The 12,985-nt window shown below is 44.1% G+C and overlaps 1 protein-coding gene across 1 annotated transcript; it reads right to left on the reverse strand.

Annotated features, from left to right (window-relative positions):
* Positions 1-8,093: 8,093 nt before the first annotated feature.
* On the reverse strand, positions 8,094-12,235 carry LOC121182271 (hyaluronidase-5-like). The gene is made up of 4 exons (XM_041038690.1): positions 12,038-12,235; positions 8,960-9,920; positions 8,672-8,761; positions 8,094-8,583 (listed from the first exon to the last, which is right to left on the reverse strand). Exons 2-4 carry the CDS (start codon positions 9,899-9,901, stop codon positions 8,170-8,172), a joined length of 1,446 nt encoding a protein of 481 aa, XP_040894624.1. The 5' UTR covers positions 9,902-9,920; positions 12,038-12,235; the 3' UTR covers positions 8,094-8,169.
* Between the last annotated feature and the right edge of the window lie 750 nt (positions 12,236-12,985).

The raw sequence follows: 12,985 nt of genomic DNA on the forward strand, positions 1-12,985 counted from the left end.
TCGTCTCTTGCCATCGTTTCGTCATACCGTTGCCGCCCAGCCAGGGCGAGCACAGCACGCCATTGTACTCGCCTCCCGTTGTCATGACGACAGAGGGAGTCTGCCTCTCAGCTGGCGGCCACAGTGAACAGTGCTACAGTACCACAGACAGCACATCCAGGCTCATTTATTCAGAGAAGTTGTCGCTGATGGTTTCTGGTCTGAACTAGTGCAATCTGGCCTGTAAGCAGCGTATCCTGTTTACCACAGGTTTGCTAAACAAACATCTGCATACATCTGCAGCAGGTGTGACTACGTCTGTGTTCACAGGTAGATACGTAAACTGACTGACACCTGAGCTGCTTTTCTTAACATGATTTCTGTACAAGTAAACACATGTTTCTGGTGGAGCTGTTTCTAGCTCTGCACATTCTTACTGTGAATGGTTTCAGCCACCAGTGTGGACTTGTAAACCTCACCTGGTGTAAACCAAAGCACTCACCTCTATAAAGTTAACATGCCAACATTTGGTATACAACATTTAAGATGTTAAAATGCTAACATTAGCATTTTGGTATGTTTGAAGAATTTCAAATACAGTATACTAATGTTAGCATAGCATGCACACATGCTAACATGGACATACTAATGTTAGCATTTAAAAATTTTAATGTTCAGCACACTAGTATTTTAACAGTTAGCAAAGCAGCATTCCTACATTTAAGGTATTAATGTAACTTACTGCTGTTTTCTATTTTAGCTTGTTAATTATAGTTTCTGGTGATGTAGCATAAGCATGCAAACATTCAAACATGCCATCATTTGTAGTATTTAGCCTGTTAGCTCATTAGCATGGAAATGTTTTAATTTTAGCTTTTTAGTTTTAGCTTGAACACCAGAACTGCACCGTTAAATACTTTTAAGATCTCATGTTTATCTGCAAAGACGTGATGAGAGGAAAGATTGTTTCATTACACGAGAGGCATTCAGCTATTTAATCTTCATGGTGCTACAAGAAAAGTTGAATACTGTGTTTCACCTGAAGGCCTCAGGCTCTGGATGAATTCACATGAACTCTTACTTTACAGAATGCATCTGAAAAATAAGAGTCCCACTCTGGTTTGATTAGCACAAAATAAGCTTATCTCTTGAAAGTCGTTGACTTTACTTTCCCCCTCAAGATAAAATGATTAAAAAATGAACTTGTTTTTATAGCATTCATGCCCTTTCGTGACATAACATTCTTGTCTAATGGTGTTCATCAGAATCACTCAGAGAGGACTCTTTGTATGTAAACCACATTCTTCTCTAATCACCCGTTTGGCTTTGATTTGCTCTCTGGCACCAAACTTGCGTGTTCGAGTCTTTTGTAAATGAGGCTGCAGGCCCCAGTTGCTGCTCCAGTAATTAGACAGCCCCATTCATTCAGAAACAATGGGGCGACGGGTACACTGAGGCTCTGCTGCTGAACAAGCTGCTCACTGACCTTCTCCTAACTGCTCTCAGGGCTGTTTTCTGGGATGAGACGGGCATCCTGGGAGGGCTGAAATTGCTGCCCCTGATTGGTGGACAGGAGTCAGGTTTCCAGGGTAACAAAACCGCTGGTCCTGGATGGTGCAGATTGAGATAACTTTTTTTCCTGCTTTAAAAACAGTCCTGCAATAAATGAAATGTATACTTTTCAGTTTTGTTGAGGCTGTTTTAGGATGTCTCATCCACCTTTACCACCTCCCTGTGACTCAATAGATAAGTGTAGCTTCATTCACCCCCCACGTAGTAATAAGTATCAGCAATGAGTTGTAACCAAATCAGTACTGGAATTAATAGAACAAGTAACAGTAGCCATCCTTAGACCTGATTGGCTGGAGTCCTGCAAACTGGTTCCCATTTGACAAGAAATCTGCCAGCGATGTTCTCCAGCTCCCTCACAGTCAGGAAAACATGGATGTATAGAAAAGAAAACTCATGAATTCTGTGTAATTCAGTTCAACACCCAACATGCATTAATTTCTGACTGCAGACCCACTTCTCTCATCTGACAGTGTTTTCTCTCATCTTCTCTCATCTGACAGGTCGACCGCCGTCTTCACATGGAGTCTGTTTCTGCACATGAAATGAAACAGAGCTGGCTGAAGTGTCCTGTCCTCATGCAGTCTGCTGCTCAGTATCACATCCAGAAAAGACAAAGAACAGGAACTTCAGTCGGTTTGTTCCTGCTACTGTTCAGGTGATGTTTTTCGTTTCAGGGTTTCTGCTCAGACTGAGATGTTGTGTTTGCTCCAGTGTCTTTATTAGTAACAAAGCTGCAGAAATATTCAACGTGGAGTCTGGAAAATCCTGACAGCAAACAGGAAGCACACAAAATACATACAGTACGTACAGGGCTGGATAAATACTGGAGGCATCAGAGCTAATATGACCCACTTTTGCTGTGGAGTTTTTAACGGTGATTTGGTGCCTTCAGAGTTAATGTGATAAAAGCATGAGCAGAGACTGAAAACTGAAAGTGGAAGCAGGAGAAGAGAAAATGAAAAGGAGAGGAGACGTTACCTTCTCACTTCTTTCTTTTTAAAAGAGAAGCACTAAGAAACTTTATCTTTATATCAAATTTTCTTAATACAGATTTTTTTTTTCACATGTTCATATTTCAGTATTTCGTTATCTTAAAATACACACGCTGTTTTATTCATTATTTCTCCTGCTACACGATGTTGAAAGTCCTTATTCCATTGGTAAACATCAGACCTGTTCTAATCTTAATAAGTGATGGGCAGACTCTGGATCAGAGGACAAACAGTACGTTAAAGAGTTAACTCAGTCTTTGAGGTAAAAGGCCTGAAAACTTTATTATTGTAAGATCAGACTGATGCACTTTAATTTCTTTTTTTCTGTGTTTTCATGTGGATCGTAAGCATTTTAAAGTATTTCTAAATTCGGACATTAACATACTAAATGACTGCGATGCAAATGTTCTTGACTGAAACAAACATGTCGTCAGAGATTAAGCGAGGTTTCTGATGGCAGCAGCCAAACCTCAGGCGGGAACATCAATGTGTGCTTAACCCCTCTTAGGGTGAAAGGTTAAAGATAATTATGAGGAGAAATGGGAATGGGGAAAGGATCTGAAAGCCCGTCCGTCCAATTATCACCGTGAAAGAGCCTTTTGACAAACAGTTTGAGTCAGCATCCATAATGTATCTGCTCTGACAGAAAACAGACGCTGGAATCATTTGGGAGATCACAGCCCTGCTGTTGTTGCTGGGAGCAGATTTCTAATTGTGTCCCCCCTGACAGTACTGGGTGAAATATGGGTAGGGGGGCACACGGGGAGGGGGTGAATTCCCTCAGTGAAGCATCGGTTTGGGCAGCAGGACGTTCAGTCACAGCCGGTGACCTAGAAATGTTGCTGCAATCCCCAACAAAAGAGAAGAATCGGGACAATAAAGCTCTTATCCCCCCCACCTCGGATGACAGCTTCCATCTGACAGAGCAGATTATACAGACAGGACCACGACCGAGCCAAGCTGGGCCGGGTCGGACCAGGCCGCCAGAGCACAGAGGGCGACGGCTCCGCCAGGAGGTGGCTGTGGTTCAGCGGGGTGTGTTCTCACTCAGCAGTTCATTTTCCTGCTGTGGATCCTCAGGGTGGCGACGCAGCTCAGTGCCTCTGAGGCCCGACCTTTCCTGGGGTCACCATCAGCCCATAAACTCATTTTTGGCTGAACAGGTTCTCTGGAAACCTGAGCGGACGTTTGATGTCAGTATTCAGAATGAACCTTGGCGTCTCTGCCCTGACCCCTCTCAGATCCCAATGATCCCTCCTAAAGAGTTTCATATATTTATTCTAGTTACACAACACAGCAGCTCCTCCTCAGCTCCTCATCAGTCTTCCTGTAGTAACAATCTCCTCAGCTACGAGATGTTCTGTCAAACCTGCAGGCCACAGCAGAAACCAGGACGAGATCCCAGACATGAAATATTCATTGAGCACACAACAGTCCGTCCGTTCATCAGAGCAGCCCCGTCACTCGGACTCCGGATTCTTCTGAAAGACCAGCTGATGCTGACGAGTCCTGAATATGGATGAGAAGACGTGAGACGGAGTCAAACATGCGTCCTGACATAAAATCTCACTGTGCTCAGGAATCCAGTCATTCACACAACTAAACAATGAGTGTGTGTCTCAGCACGGAGCTCTGCACATTCCACACACACAGAATGAGATTTATTTTACGATGAACGCTGTAATTTTACTCAGTGCAGTGAGACAGATTTTTCTTTTACTCGCAGACAGAGCCAGTCTCCCTGTCTCATCTTTTCTTTCCTGTATGTCAGGAGTAATAGAGGCTGCAACCCAGGCTGCAAGCTAATCAGCTGCTGATAATAATAATCTCCTCATGAAACTCTGAGCAAGAAAGCAAATAAGTGCATTTCCCAAAATGTTGACCTGTTCCTTTAAGATTTCAGCAGGAAATCATAAACTTAAAATTAATTTGTTCTTCTCAGGAAACTTCCAGAGGAAATTTTTCCCAGTTTTCAGGTGAGTAATGAGCATCAGCCTCCCTGGTTGTAAACTGTAAACTTTATTTTCAGATGTAATGAGAGCAGAATAATCTTATCTGCTGTGTGTGTGTGTGTGTGTGTGTGTGTGTGTGTGTGTGTGTGTGTGTGTGTGTCTTAGAGCTTTGTTGTGTGAAATCCAAAACAGCAGTAGAGACGCGAGACACTGGAGGAGGAAAATGTTTCTGACAGCAGAACTGAAGACAGAGGAAAATCCTGCTGCCTCGAGGACAGAGAGCTGAGTGTGAAGACACAAACAGAAACACAGTCAGTACTATCAGCGACACACACACAGCCCACATGAACATAACGTTGTGTCCTTCTCCACAAACCTGCAGATTCACATGTACGTTGTTTTTTGGTATTTTAACTTTCTTTGAAATCCAGTTGTCCTCAGTCCCTCAGTGCATCAGACACTGGCTTCTATACAAAAGTGCCTTTCTTTCATTTTGTACAGATTCATCTCCAATGAAACATAGACTTTTCTTTTTAAATGTTTTAAAAATAACCTGAAACAAAACACAGACAGACAACAGTCTCCATATATTCTTTTCAGAGCCACTGTGAAAAATGTTCTCATCTCTTTAACAGGTTTCAAAATGAGTGCAGAACCAGAAAACAGGAAGAAGTGAGTTTACATCTCATTATTTTTAAGGACGAACAGAGTGGGGTCAGTGTCGTCTGGTCTGAGGGAGGGAAGAGGGATTTGGACATGTTCTGAGAGGAGGCAGCGCCTCAGAGACACAACTCAGGGCAAAAAGACCCTTAGAGGCATTATTCATTCATTCCGAGTGACACTGGAGCACTACACTGGACTGCTCTGTGTTTGTGTGGGTGGTTATGACTCCAGATGTGAATGAAGCTTCAGTAGCTGCTGAGACTTAAGGAAGAACGGCAACACAAAGAAGCAGAGCGAAACACGTCTCAGTGTAATGGAACTCAACAGGCCCCACTGACTGTGTGTGTGTTTCTCGTTACTATCATTTTCTTTTCTCAGAAATGTTTGTATGGCTGTGAGAGAGGAGCCAGTTGTGACGTTGTGACAGTTGTCGTGTGTGTGTTTAGTGGTTTAATGCAGCTGTTGGATTTGCAGTTTGTTGATGTTTTAATGTTGTGATTCTTGTTGCTGCTGAGCGGTGAAGCTGTGTGTGTGTGTGTGTGTGTGTGGGGATACCCCCTGCCTGCCTCACCTGCTCTGTACCTGTGCTCAGCCACAGTCTTTGTTCTCAGGTGTGCAGTCACATGTTTTCCTGCTGTTTAGCTGTGAGGATTGTGTGGATTGTTTCCCACACATTTCCTGCTTCTGCTCCAGTAAGAAAGTCCAGTGCTGTGTTGTGGTTTGTGTTACTGTTGATATTGGGATCATGAATTAATCTGAAAGAAAATCAAATAGATTTGACCGCACGCGGAAAAAAGTGTTTCTGGTCGTTGATCGTGTTTCAGCATGTCAGACTCAGACGTCCACGTGAGGACCTGAGGACCACAAAGGAGTAAACAAGTGAGAATGTGAAGAGACTGGTTCTTCAGCATGTGAAGGGTCTGTGGTGCAGTTAAACACACCAATGAACCACCTGAGCTCTGACTCCCCCTGCAGGACGACAGCATGCAGTGCAGCTCAGACAGTGTGTTTTTTCCTGGATGAGAATATGAAGGTTCGTCTGAGGAAAAGTCTCAAACTCTCAATGTACTGTGCACACAGTCACAGGTGGGTCATGGCAGGAGAGAGCGAGTGCTGCTACCAAATGTTTATCTAAGCTGGGACATCCCGCTCTATCTTCAACAACCTCCTGAAGACTCATCACCTCCTAAGACCTCTAACACCCTGACACTTTGTCTTACTGAACAGATTTACTGCTCAGTGCTCAGTCTCAGGTCTCCTGCTGTGCTGAAGCTTTAGTGTCGTCTCTCACTTGTAAGTTAAGTTGAAAGCATCTGACAAATGAAAATGAAACGAGATGAAAGTATGATTGTGATTCACACCCTCTAACACACCCACCTACTGTGAATGACTGCATTAGTTGTCAGTAAATATAATTTGTTCACAGCCTCTACAACGCCAGTTTCCCTCTTTGGATTTCTGTTGTGTTTCCTTGCTGAGCTGCAGTGGAGGAGAAGAAGAGACACAAAAAGGACATTTCATATTAAAAAGCCTGGACTCCTGTAAAGATTCCTGGTTTCTTATCGTGGTCCTCCTCCACCTCTTCCTCCAATGTGACACTGTTCTGCCATCTAGTGGTCAACTGTGTTGCACACACACACACACCTCCACTTTAACGCAGTCATTCTTCTGTTTGCCCCCTAGTGGCCAAATTTGTGAATTAAAGGAATCCAGTCTTCCTGGCCAACTAGAGATCAGCTGAAGATAAACTCTAAAAGCTCTGGCAGCCAACAAGGAGAGTTAGCATCAGCAGAGTGATAATGCTTTACTGCACCGATTTACATTTTATTGTTTCCCAGTTCAATTCCCCAATAGATTTGTGTTTTGTTTTGTTGTTGTTTTTTTATTTCATTTCATGAATCCAGGCTTTATTACCTTATTTCACCTTCTGCATCTGGACTGTGGAAACTTTGGACAAAGGAAGGAAGTTGGAGTCCCGCTTCAAATAAACTGGAACCAAATGTCACTTTTTGGGCTTTTGGCCATTTTTCATTTCTTTGATGGTGAAGAAGAAAATATCCAGAAGCAGCATTTTAGTGTAACCACATGCACCTCAGAGAACCCAGATCCCTGACTACAGCCATATTTCTTAACTCTGCCCGTCTCCGTGCAGATGAACCCCCGTGCTGAAGGCGGGCAGGGATTGGCTGAAGAGCTGAAGGTTTCAAGATTCAGGATCTTTGTCACAGACGACGAGCAGCATAGTGAGAAGCAGTGAAATGTTTTTCTCTGAGTGTCTCCAGCTGCGTGAGCTAAAATGTGGAAATCAAATTTTATAGAAACATAAAGCACATAAACAATTATACACTATAAATCTATACAGCAATTTCCCATTGCACAGTTGTGCAGACAGCACATGACAGAAGCTTTTACAGAGTCTTTCCCCAGGCTGCACACTGTCTGTGTGTGTGTGTGTGTCTGAACTTTTAAAAATCTCTAAAAATTAAATGAGGTTTCATATAGAAAATCTACTGGTTGAAATGGTTGATGAACAGTCTTCTTATCTGCTTTCATAAGTTTGCTTTGCTTGTTTGTATAACTCAGTCTTGTTTGTTTGTTTGTTTGTTTTGTTATTGTGCATGTTCTAACCGGCCACGCCCAACTCAAACATCTGTCCTCATCGGTCAGATTAGCACAGCTGATGGGTGTGCTGGGGTGTTACAGGGTCCTGGTGTACACCTGTACATCACGGCAGCGAGGTGAGGTGAGTTAAATCACTGGACATCAGCAAGAACAAGATTCTCAGGGATGTTAAGTTACTCTTTAATCGCATTTGCGCATATGTCCTCTAACGTGTCCTCTAACAGGTAAATCCAGCCATGAAGGTAACTGAGTGAAACCTACAGCGAATTTAAAACATTTAAAACACAAAAACAGAAACAACAAAAAATGATCAACAAACTAAAATAACAGTGCAATTATCCTTTAACCCCACTTCCTGTGTCACGTGTCAGGTTTGTAGTATTAATTCATCACATCACGACATGTCTCAGACAGAGCACTATCATCACCAGCAGGAGGGGGCGGGGCCTGTCAGCACCGCGACTCCCCCTGGTGATGACGGCCTCGTGGAGCACGTTGAGCGTCAGGACCGACCTGCACTGCTCGTCGCTGTAGCACGTGCAGTCAAAGCTGCGGTCGAACCAGTTGATGTCGTCTTGCGAGAGGCCGCCGCTCACGGTCAGCGGGCCGCCGCGGCGCTGCCGCCGGATCTGATAGCGACGCGGGTCGAGGTGGAGGAAGACGTCGTCGTCCCAGCGCTTCCTCACACAGCGGCCTCGGCCCTGGCACAGCGCCTCACTGCAGAGCTGCGCTGCCGTGGAGACGTTCAGGATGTATGGGTTCATGACCTGCTGCAGGTGGCGTCGAGCGTCAAAGCAGGAGTCCTACAGGATTGTGGGAAGTGGAGTGCGTTAGTTTTTGTTCAGTAAAGATGTGAACAGAAAGAAACTGCAGATTGGCGTCACTTTGTACCTCTGTATCTGTGACGTTCATGTCTCCCCAGGAAACGACGCCAGCGGCTCCGAGAGCGGCGGCTTCTCCGATGGTGTTGACCAGATCAAACTGAGAAACAATTAGAGCCAACCAATCAGAGAGGAGCAGGAAATGGACTTTCACAGTTGTGTTGATTGATAATGAGTAAACAGTAACAGAAGTGGTGTAATTTCATGTTAACAATGGATCTTAAGCTTAGTTCACATATAAATGAGCATAGTTTACTGTAAAAATTTGCCTTTATGAGTGAGCACAGGTGTGTCGCACCTCTGACAGATAGTCGTTGATGCTGTCCTTGTACACGGGCCGGATGTAGGCGTAGACAGGGATGGAGTAGGAGCTGTTGGGGAGCGCTGACACCCTGATGGCCTCCTGGATTCGGTGGCGGACGAATAGCCGGGCCTGCTGGGAGTCTTTGAGCACCAGCTCCAGATAAATGGATGGAAAAAGTGCTGTGGACTCTCTCCAGAGCCATATAAGCTCATTGTTCCTGTCCTTTTCGATGGCGGGACACTCTCCTGTGAAGTTCTCCATGTCCTGGTTGTAGTCATAATTGTAGCAGTCGGGGTACAGGTAGTAACCCCAGAGTCTGTTGGGCCTCAGCCTCTTCCCGATGCGTATGGAGCGGAGGAAGTACCTTTTGGCTGCACGTTCGAACACGATCTTCGCCCGGTCCTCTGCCTCGTCGTCAGTCAATGTCGCGTTTTTTTTCTTGACAGTTTCGATGGAAATCTGTCGGTAGATGTCTTTGCTGCCCCAGTTTCTCACCCACTGTGGCCTCCACTCCTCAAAGTCAAGAACAGCAAGTCCTGGCTGGTCATCGGGAATGTAGTACTCGATGTCGTCCTCAGCCAGCTCGTGGTGCTCCTGCAGGTCTATCAGCTGCGGCAGACCCTCATCGCACATCTCACCAGTGTCTTCGTCCACGTAGGGGAAGATGCCGAAGCGGTCGGTGTAGAATATGGAGATGCTCTGGTTGGTCGCGGTTTTCAGTGTGCTGCTTACAACGTGGAAGTAGGAGAGGTCGAGGGGCATGCCGAAGCGGATCTCACACAGCTCAGTCGGGGCGTTCCACATGAACAGGAAGGGGTGACCAGGACGGATGGGAGGGTCCGTCCTCGGAAAGGCCTGACTGGAGCTCAGCAGGGCCAACATGGTGATGAGGATGGAGAAATGCTGTTTGCCATGAAGCGGTTTGGCTCGGTTCATTTTGAATCAGGAATCTGATCTGTCAGGAAAAGGAATCGCAAACATTAGTCAGAAAAATTAGGAGTTCAGAGGGAGATCCTGCTGCTCCGAAAGAAATCTGTCTTCACTCTGAGGGGATTAGACTTTGTCCTGATACTTTTGTTTTTGTCCAACAAAGTTCTCTCTAAAAAGGGACGAAAATAAAACATCACATTACACAAAGAAATATCATAATGTAAACGTTACACCTGCCAAACAAAAGTATGTTAGCATTGTCATTGTGAGGGTGTTACCATGGTGACATTTAGCTCAAACTGTGCCTGAGTGCAGCCTCCTGTTTAAAGCAGGAATATTTTCAGATGTGCAGCACTGAAGCGTTGGTTTTTAAGGCTAACAGTGTCGACACCTGTGCAGCATCTTACCTGGTTCAACGAGGAAAGAGAGCAGATGTCCAAAGTGTTAGCAAAGAAAGAAAGAAAGCAGCAGGACCTAAAATGACTCACTGTCTGATGTATTTTTACAAATTTAAATTTAAATGCCGTACTCTGACGTCATTACAGCAGGAACTCTTTAGTTCTTCTGCCTTTTTTTAAAAAGTTATGTTGATCTCAGATTTCCTGAAGTGACATCTGAACAGTAACTGAACCCTCAAATTCCACACAGAATTTAAAAAATGCAAAATGACGGAAGCAGCTGAGTGGGATTCAGTGATCATTAACTTTATTGTTTACACCTGTGCTTTTCCTAATGTCAACATGTCTTCAGCACATAGCAGCAGGTCGGCCAGAGCCGGGAGACGAGAACCTGCTGAACCAGGGATGGAGTGGAATTAATTTTTTTTTTTAAATAACTTTTTATCATTTAAACTCATTTAATCATTTCTCAGTTCATTCTTCTACATTTCCTTTTCACCACTTTTCCAGTACGATAAGATGATGATAATGAGATGAGCATGTCAGTGCAGTGACTGAAGGTCCTGACTTCACTGAAGATTTATGTGTTTTTAATATCCTGAAGACCAAGAGCTGACTCAGTAATTGTTTGATTTTCCTTTGTTGCATAAAGGAGATGAAATATGACGCTTCAGTTATTTTCTCTGCTGTTCTCTGTTCGTGGCAGTGATGAAACGAGCTGTAAAAACTTTCCTCTGATGTGTCAATAGGAACGTTTCCCCTCCCTCACTGACTGAGGATGTGGACCTGTTGAGAAAGGCGCTTCACCTCCAGCTGCTCCAGCTGTTTCTCCTGTCCTGTGAGTGTCCCCCTGAGGCTGCAGTTTTCATTTCAGCAATATGAATGAGTTTTCTGACTTCTTCACCCCAACCAGAGCCCTCTGGTTCCTACTGAAGACGTCAGCATTTATACGTATAATCTTCATCGAATCAGGTTGTCACTGAGGTCTACATCTGTTTTGCACGACAGACCTTTGTCCAACAGAGACAAAGAAAAGCGAACATATGCGGTTATAACAAAAACACAAAGACGATCAGAGACGACTACAGACAAAACTGAATAGATTTAAAGTTCAGAGTTTAAGAATGTGTTGTTAAATGTGCTCAGAAACTGTGTGTGTGCCCTGTTGCTTGCTGCTATATTTTTATTTACTTATTTATTTTTAAACATTTGTTTATTTATGCATATTCAGTATTGACTGTCCCCCGTCAGCCAACATGTGCACAGACACTGTGGGATGAATTTAGTTTTGGTGTCTGATCATATGAACTGTCTGTTACATCTTGTTCAGTTGAAAATATAAAGAGCAAATTGAAACCAGACACTTTACAGATGCTACAGATTCACTCTGTCCTAATTATAGTTCACTGTCCACAGTCCCCCAGCGTAAAGACAGTGATCACTGTTAACAGACACTCTGCATGGTGTTAACATCAGATAAAGGTCACAGGATCTGATGTAAATACAGTGTCCTTGTCTCCAGGCAGGTTACAAACAACCAGTCCTTCTGACAGTTTGATGATTTCTGTCATTTCAGAGCTAATAAATTAAATTACACTGTCAGTTTATGATCAAGGCTAAACCTTGTCACATCTGCAAATAAACTTAACCCCAGTGATGTTCGGTTTAAACTCTCGGAAAACGCCTGTAAACCTTTGAACCCAAACGGGACAGTTAAATGAGACGTCATTAACCGAGCACCAACCTGCTTTGGGCTCCAATGTCCCCGCCGTCCAAACTTCACGCTCAGTGAATCTTGAAATTATTACCTGTTACTCGTAAACACCACCCTCACTCTCCTCCTGGGAGTCTAAATAGCTCCTCTTTAAATAAACTGTTACAGGAGTTTAAAATACAGGCAGAACACTTGTGGAGACTTGTCAGAGTCAGAGAGACCTGCTTCCCGGAGGTGTTCAGGTTTTTATTGGGATGTCCCGACGTTTTCCAGGCTGAGGACGAGCTCCCTCCTTCCCGCCCGGAGGAAGATATCTGAGGAAGCTCTGGGATGAGGACAATGTGTGGACACACTTCCACCCATATTTGAGGCCTCTGTCCGGACACGCAAAGAATGCAGTGAGAGTTTGAACTTGGTCATCTGTGGTTGGAAATGTACTGAGCCGAAGGAAATCCACCTGGTTTCATCATCAGAGCGATGAATCACAGGAAGAGCAAGCTCAGCTAGTTCCGTCACATCGTCATCATCAACCTCTGCTGAAAGTTAAAACTAACTTTCATATCAACTGTTTTTTGTTTTGTTTGTTTTTAATCAAACTGTTCTGGAATCACGGCTGTAGTTTGAGTCTGAACTTGAGATAATCTCTGACTTAGTCTTGCAGTCCTGGGGGGTTTGACTCCGACATGAAGGTGTTCTGATGCAGACTCAGTCTTGTAGGTTGTTTGACTTCTTATGCAGAATAATTTACTCATGTCACAGTTCTGCTCTGTTATTTACAGAAAATGTTTTTTTAAAGTTTCTCTTTGCTGCTTCAAAACCAAAGTCTTTGCTTTAGTTTTGTGCACAGCTCAGAGGAAAGATATCAAACTGTCATAGCTCAACATTTGCTCAACATGCACAAGCTAATTTATGTTGTTTTCTCCTCCTGGCAGGTTTCAAACTCATGACAAAAAAATCTCTCAGCTACTGGAACCTGTT

The sequence above is a fragment of the Toxotes jaculatrix genome, chromosome 5 (genome assembly GCF_017976425.1).
Source record: "Toxotes jaculatrix isolate fToxJac2 chromosome 5, fToxJac2.pri, whole genome shotgun sequence".
NCBI lineage: Eukaryota > Metazoa > Chordata > Actinopteri > Toxotidae > Toxotes > Toxotes jaculatrix.